General features: G+C 42.1%; 1 protein-coding gene across 1 annotated transcript; it reads left to right on the top strand.

Annotated features, from left to right (window-relative positions):
* Positions 1-1242: 1242 nt before the first annotated feature.
* Positions 1243-4915, top strand: LOC116464067 (zinc finger protein 564; the record flags this gene model as incomplete). The annotated part of the gene is made up of 3 exons (XM_032147349.2): positions 1243-1369; positions 1630-1690; positions 2080-4915. Coding segments are annotated over 3 exons (1659 nt in total), but the record flags the coding sequence as incomplete, so codon positions are not given.
* Positions 4916-7422: the final 2507 nt, after the last annotated feature.

Below are 7422 nucleotides of genomic sequence, written 5' to 3' on the forward strand. Positions count from 1 at the left end.
AGTGGCACAATCTCTACTCACTGCAACGTCCGCCTCCTGGTCTCAAGTGATTCTCCTTCCTCAGCCTCCCAAGTAGCTGGTATTACAGGTGCCCACCACCATGCCCGGCGAATTTTTTGTAATTTTAGTAGAGACAGGGTTTTGCCATGTTGGGCTGGCTGGTCTCAAACTCCTGATCTCAGGTGATCTGCCTGCCTCTGCCTCCCGAAGTGTTGAGATTACAGGCGTGAGCCAGTGCGCCTGGCCTACCCTGTGTTTCATGGAATGCTGATTGGTGTGAGATATGAAAGGAGATGGAAGTTTTTCCCAGAAGGAATTATGATCTTAAATTTTTTTTTTTTTTTTTTTTGAGACTTAGTCTGTCTCTGTCCTCCAGGCTGGAGTGCAATGGCACGATCTCAGCTCACTGCAACCTCCGCCTCCTGGGTTCAAGCTATTCTTCTGCGTCAGCCCCTGGAGTAGCTGGGATTACAGGTGTGTGCCACCGTGCCTGGCTAATTTTTTTGTATTTTTAGTAGAGACAGGGTTTCACCGTGTTGGTCAGGCTGGTCTCAAACTCCTCACCTCGTGATCTGCTTGCCTCAGCCTCCCAAAGTGCTGGGATTACAGGCGTGAGCCACCAGGCCTGGCCAAAATTTGTTTTCTTTGTATAGCATTTTATTTGTTTCTCCAAGGTGAACTGGATCCTGCCGTTAGAGACCAATAAAACTTGTAGTGACTACAGTAATAATGTAGAGATCAGTTGCATGTTTTCATGGGGTAATTAAATTTATGAGAAAGTGAATGTAGACAGAATTCTGACAACCGTATTTATTTATCATAAAACAAATGTTTGGAGACTGCCACATCGTTTGTCAACTTTTGTTTGTTTGTTTGTTTGAGACGGGGTCTCTGTCACCCAGGCTCAAGTGCAGTGGCGTGATCTTGGTTCACCATAACCTCTGCCTCCCTCGTTTAAGCAATTCCCCTGCCTCAGCCTCCTGAGTAGCTGGGATTACAGGCATACGCCACCACGCCCAGCTAATTCATGTATTTTTAGTAGAGATGGGGTTTCACCATGTTGACTAGGCTGGCCTCAAGTTCCTGACCTCAGGTTATCTGTGTGCCTTGTCCTCCCAAAGTGCTGGGATTACAGGCATGAGCCACCGCACCTAGCCATTTGTGAACTTTTATGAATTGGGTTTACATCCCTGTACTGTCATCTCATTCTTCCTCCTGAATTGCATATTTGGGATGTTTTAGGACTCAGTGGCCTCTGAGGATGTGGCTGTGAACTTCACACTTGAGGAGTGGGCTTTGCTGGATCCTTCCCAGAAGAAACTCTACAGAGATGTGATGCGGGAAACCTTTAGAAACCTGGCCTGTGTAGGTAAGGATGACATCATTCCTTCTCTTAGTCAGTTAAAGAAGAAGTATTTCTTGCCTTTTAATGCTTTTTCATGATGTCTGATGTGGAAAAGGGAATACTTGGGTGAGTAAATCAGGGATGTTTGCACCTTATCATGAACTTAGAATCTAGTCATTTTTCTGTAATGTCTATCAGTTCAAAAGGTTAACTAGAATCTAGTCATTTTTCTGTTCTCTGTAATGTCTATCAGTTCATAAGGATTTTTTCTGACTATATTTTAGGAAAAAAATGGGAAGACCAGAGCATTGAAGATTGGTACAAAAATCAGGGGAGAATTTTAAGGTAATTTGCACTAACAAGAAAAAGCAATGTCTCCTTCTTAGTGTGTCATGAAATTTTAAAAATAAGGAAACAAACCAATAAGCCCAGCTTCAAATTTATTTATTCCTACAACTTTTTCACCAGAAAAAGAAAAAGTGTGACATAGATGTTCAGTGTTGCAAAATCATTCGCTTGGAAATAGTATTAAGAAACTGTATATATGAATATCACTTTTTTGTTAATAGCTACTGTTGAGCCCTCTTGCAGAGCATTCCATCCATTCACTTTCAAACAATTCATACAGGCCTGAAAACTTACCCTTTCCCTGATTATGGTAAAAATGTAAGTCGAATACTTATTAATAAATATAAAGTCACAAACCACTAAATCTTGCTTTCTATTTTTTCCAGCAATCATATAGAAGAGGGACTCAGTGAAAGTAAAGAATATGATCAATGTGGAGAAGCCTTCAGTCAGATTCTCAATCTTAATCTGAACAAGAAAATTCCTACTATAGTAAGACCATGTGAATGTAGTTTGTGTGGGAAAGTCTTCATGCATCATTCATCTCTTAGTAGGCACATCAGATCTCACCTTGGGCACAAACCATATGACTATCAGGAATATGGAGAGAAACCATATAAATGTAAGCAGTGTGGGAAAGCCTTCAGTTCTTGTCAATCCTTTCGAAGACATGAAAGAACTCACACTGGTGAGAAACCCTATGCATGTCCGGAATGTGGGAAAGCCTTCATTTCTCTCCCAAGTGTTCGAAGACACATGATTAAGCACACTGGAGATGGACCATATAAATGTCAGGAATGTGGGAAAGCCTTTGACCGCCCCAGTTTATTTCAAATACATGAAAGAACTCACACTGGAGAGAAACCCTATGAATGTCAGGAATGTGCGAAAGCTTTCATTTCTCTTCCAAGTTTTCAAAGACACATGATTAGGCACACTGGAGATGGACCTTATAAATGTCAGGAATGTGGAAAAGCTTTTGACCGCCCCAGTTTATTTCGAATACATGAAAGAACTCATACTGGAGAGAAACCCCATGAATGTAAACAGTGTGGGAAGGCCTTCATTTCTTTCACAAATTTTCAAAGTCATATGATTAGGCACACTGGGGATGGACCTTATAAATGTAAAGTATGTGGAAGAGCCTTTATTTTTCCCAGTTATGTTCGAAAGCATGAAAGAACTCATACTGGGGAGAAACCCTATGAATGTAATAAATGTGGTAAAACCTTCAGTTCTTCCAGTAATGTTCGAACACATGAAAGGACTCACACTGGAGAGAAGCCCTATGAATGTAAGGAATGCGGGAAAGCCTTCATTTCTCTCCCAAGTGTTCGAAGGCACATGATAAAGCACACTGGAGATGGACCTTATAAATGTCAGGTATGCGGTAGAGCCTTTGACTGTCCCAGTTCATTTCAAATACACGAAAGAACTCACACTGGAGAGAAACCCTATGAATGTCAGGTATGTGGGAAAGCCTTCATTTCTCTTAAAAGGATTAGAAAGCATATGATACTGCACACTGGAGATGGACCTTATAAATGTCAGGTATGTGGTAAAGCCTTTGACTGTCCTAGTTCTGTCCGAACACATGAAAGAACTCATACCGGAGAAAAACCCTATGAATGTAAAGAATGTGGGAAGGCATTCAATTATGCCAGTTCCATTAGAATACATGAAAGAACTCATACCGGAGAAAAACCCTATGAATGTAAGCAGTGTGGAAAAACGTTCAGTTATTCCAGTTCCTTTCAAAGACATGAAAGAGCTCATAATGGAGATAAACCCTACGTAAGGAATGTGGGAAAGCTTTCATTTATCACACAACCTTCGAATACCTGTGAAAATGAATAGTGGAGGACAGTTCTACAAGTATCTACATATCTAAAGAATATGGAAAGTCTTCAGTTTGCTTTCTGGGTTTCGGACTTGTTTGGGAGCTCACCCCTTTCTCCTGTTTCTCACTTTTGGAATAGGAATGTCTATCCTGTGCCTGTCTCATATTTTGGAAATACACAACTAGTTTGGTTTTCACAGGTTTGGAGCTGAAGAATTTTGCCTCAGCATGAATTGAGTCTCATCCATGTCTGAGTTATGTGATATTGAGATGACACTTTGGAGTTTGAGTTTAAACATTAGGCTTCATGCTGGAATTAGCTGAGACTTTTGAGGCCTTTGGGATGAGATGAATATATTTTACATGTGATGACATGGATTTTGGGGGCCAGAGGTGTAATGTTTTGGCTGAGTGTATGCCCCCTCAGATTCATATGTTGAAATCTTACCCCCACCCCCCCACCCCAATGTGATGGTGTTTGGAGGCCCTGTCTCTGGTGGTTTTTAGGATTGGAGGACATCATGAAGATGGAGGCCTTGTAATTGGGATTATTTTCCTAATAGGAGTCCCTAGAGAGCTAGCTTTGCCCTTCACCATGAGAGGGTGCAGTGAGAAGATAGCTATCGTTGAACCAGGAAGCAGGCCCTTACCAGACACGGACTCTGCCAGTGCCTTGATATTGGACTTCCCAGCCTCCCAAACCGTGAGAAATAAATGTTTGTTGATGAATTAAGCTTTCCAATTTATGGTATTTTGTTTTAGCAACCCAAGCTAAGACACAATCCAATTTTAAAATGGAGGAAAGGACTTGAATAGACATTTCTCCAAAGAAGATATCCAGATGACCAATAAGCACATAACAATGCTTGATACCTTTAGTCATTAGGGAAATACAAATCAAACTCAAGACATGCATAGTGTCTCATTACGATTAGTAGTATCAAAGATGGAAAATGAGAAATACTGGCAAGGATGTGGAATGTTGGAGAACGTTGTGCACTATCACTGGGAATATACAGTTGTATAAGCCTGCTGAAAACAGTATGGCAGATCCCCAGATTAAAATACAGAAATAACATATGATCAGCATTTCCATTTCTGGGAAAATAAAAAGATTGAAAGCAGTCTCAAATAGGTTTTGTACACCTGTGTACATAGCATCATTCACAATAGGTAAACTCTGGAAACTACTCAGGTTTTCATCAACAGATGAATAAACAAAAGGAAGTTTATGCATACAAGAGAATGTTACTGAGCCTTACAAAGGAAGGAAATTTTCACATATGCTGCAAGATGAACCTTGACGTGCTAAGTGAAATGGGCCATTCGTGTAAAGACAATACTGTATGAGTCTACTTATATGCGGTGTCTAGAATAGTCATATTGATAGAAAAAGTACAATACCATTTGCCAAGGGTTAGGGAAATTTGGTAATGGATAGTTATTTAATGGGCATAGAGTTTCAATTTTTGCAAGATAAAAAGGGTTCTAGAGATGGATAGTAGTGATGGTTGCACATTAGTATGAATGTTCTTAATGGCACTGAACTGTACACTTAAAATTGATTATGATGGTGAATTTTTATGTATTTTTTACACACAAAAAAGGGAAAAAAGGCTACAGTACTGCACAGACCTTGTGGGACCTTCAGCATACCAAGACACTCTAGGTCTCTCTCTCTCTCTCTTTTTTTTTTTTTTTTGAGATAGGGTCTTGCTCTGTCACCCAAGCTGGAGTGCAGTGGTGAGATCTTGGCTCACTGCACCCTCTGCCTCCCAGATTCAAGCGATTCTCATGCTTCAGCCTCTTGAGTAGCTGGGATTACAGGTGTGCACCACCACACCCAGCTAATATTTGTATTTTTAGTAGAGACAGAATTTCGCCATGTTGGCCAGGCTGGTCTTGAACTCCTGATCTCAAGTGATCTGCCCACCTTGGCCTCCGATAGTCCTGGGGTTACAGGTGTGAGCCACTGTGCCTATTCTCTAGGTCTCTTTCCTACTTGTTCTCAGCACTGTTTTTTTTGTTTTTCTATCCATGAGGGACCTGTTCCTACACAGTCCATTTGGATTTTAGTAGGCATTTAGATTTGATCCCCAGGATTGACTCCCCTGTCTCCTCCCTCCTTCACTGTAGAACTGGACCTCACTCCCAGACCCAGGGCCTATGATAACCACTTTTATTGAGGAGGGATAATTTTAATTTCCTGGGCCGGGCGCGGTGGCTCACGCTTGTAATCCCAGCACTTTGGGAGGCCGAGGCGGGCGGATCACGAGGTCAGGAGATCGAGACCACGGTGAAACCCCGTCTCTACTAAAAATACAAAAAAATTAGCCGGGCGTGGTGGCGGGCGCCTGTAGTCCCAGCTACTCAGAGAGGCTGAGGCAGGAGAATGGCGTGAACCCGGGAGGCGGAGCTTGCAGTGAGCCGAGATTGCGCCACTGCACTCCAGCCTGGGCGACAGAGCGAGACTCCGTCTCAAAAAAAAAAAAAAAGAATTCACTAAAAGTTTTGAGAATCAGTGAAATCCAACCATGGTTCACAGCGTTAATCGCTTTCTTAACAACCTATGAAAAGTTAAATCAGCCATGCACAGTGGTTCACGCCTGTAATCCCAGCACTTTGGGAGGCTGAATCAGGAGAACTGCTTGAGTTCAGGAGTTTGAGACCAGCCTGGGCAATATAATGAGACCTCATCTCTGCAAAAAAATTTAAATATTAGCCAAGCATGTTGGTACACACCTGTAGTCCCAGCTACTCAAGAGGCTGGGGTGGGAGGATTGCTTGAGCCCAGGATATGGAGGTTGCAGTGAGCCAAGATTAAGCCACTGCACCCCAGCATGGGTGACAGACCAAGACTCTGTCTCAAAAACAAACAGAAAAGGTAAATCGTGTATATAAAAGCAAACTGAACATGTTATTTTTATATCTATTAATTGCATATAGTCCTCCAGAAAACTGGTTTGAGTCATTTTCCAGAAAGGGAGTCAGTGGATCTCCTCCTAGTTAGGGCACGTTAATATCTATATACACTCCCTGGGGTGTGGATGTTTTAGGGTTGTGCTGAGACCTCCAGTATTTACAGCAGTTTGATGGTGAGCTTAAAATATTCTATGTTGGCTGGGCGTGGTGGTTCACGCCTGTAATCCCAGCACTTTGGGAGGCTGAGGCAGGTGGATCATTTGAGGTCAGGAATTCGAGACCAGCCTGGCCAACATGGTGAAACTCCATCTCTACTAAAAATGCAAAAAAATTAACAAGGTGTGGTAAGGCATGCCTGTAATCTCAGCTGCTCTGGAGGCTGACCAGGAGAATCGCTTGACGCAGGAGGTGGAGGTTGCAGTGAGCTGAGATCATGCCACTGCACTCCAGCCTGGGCGACTCCATCTCAAAAAAAGTGAGACTCTATCTCAAAAAAAGTAAATAAAATTTAAAAAATTCTGTGTCCTCAATGATCAGGTGGTGACACAGGTTTGGGGGAACAGAAGCAAATACAATGAATGAGGTTTGTACCCAAGATATCACAGTCTATCCTGGAAGACAAATGCAAGTGATTATATCTAGAGGATCTGAGAGTCACAGGTGTATTCTGAGTCCTCTTTCAAAGGGATAGTTATTTATACAATGCTTAAGGTTTAGCTACAGAAATGATTGGGTGGGTCAGTTGTGGTGGGGTGGGGTTGAGAGAGATTCAGATGGGTAAACTGGACATGTACATCCCCAGCCACAGAGCACCTGGTGACAACTATGTACTGTGTACTGTGAAGGTCAGGCAGCCACTGAAGCAGAGAAAAAAGGGAAGAGCTCACATTTGATTAGTTCTTTTCATAAGTGTTAATGTGAAAATAATAGTTCGCTAGCATCTTTGTTTTCTTTTTTTTTTTTTTTG

Source organism: Hylobates moloch, unplaced genomic scaffold, assembly GCF_009828535.3.
Source record: "Hylobates moloch isolate HMO894 unplaced genomic scaffold, HMol_V3 SCAFFOLD_157, whole genome shotgun sequence".
In the NCBI taxonomy this organism is placed as follows: Eukaryota; Metazoa; Chordata; class Mammalia; order Primates; family Hylobatidae; genus Hylobates; species Hylobates moloch.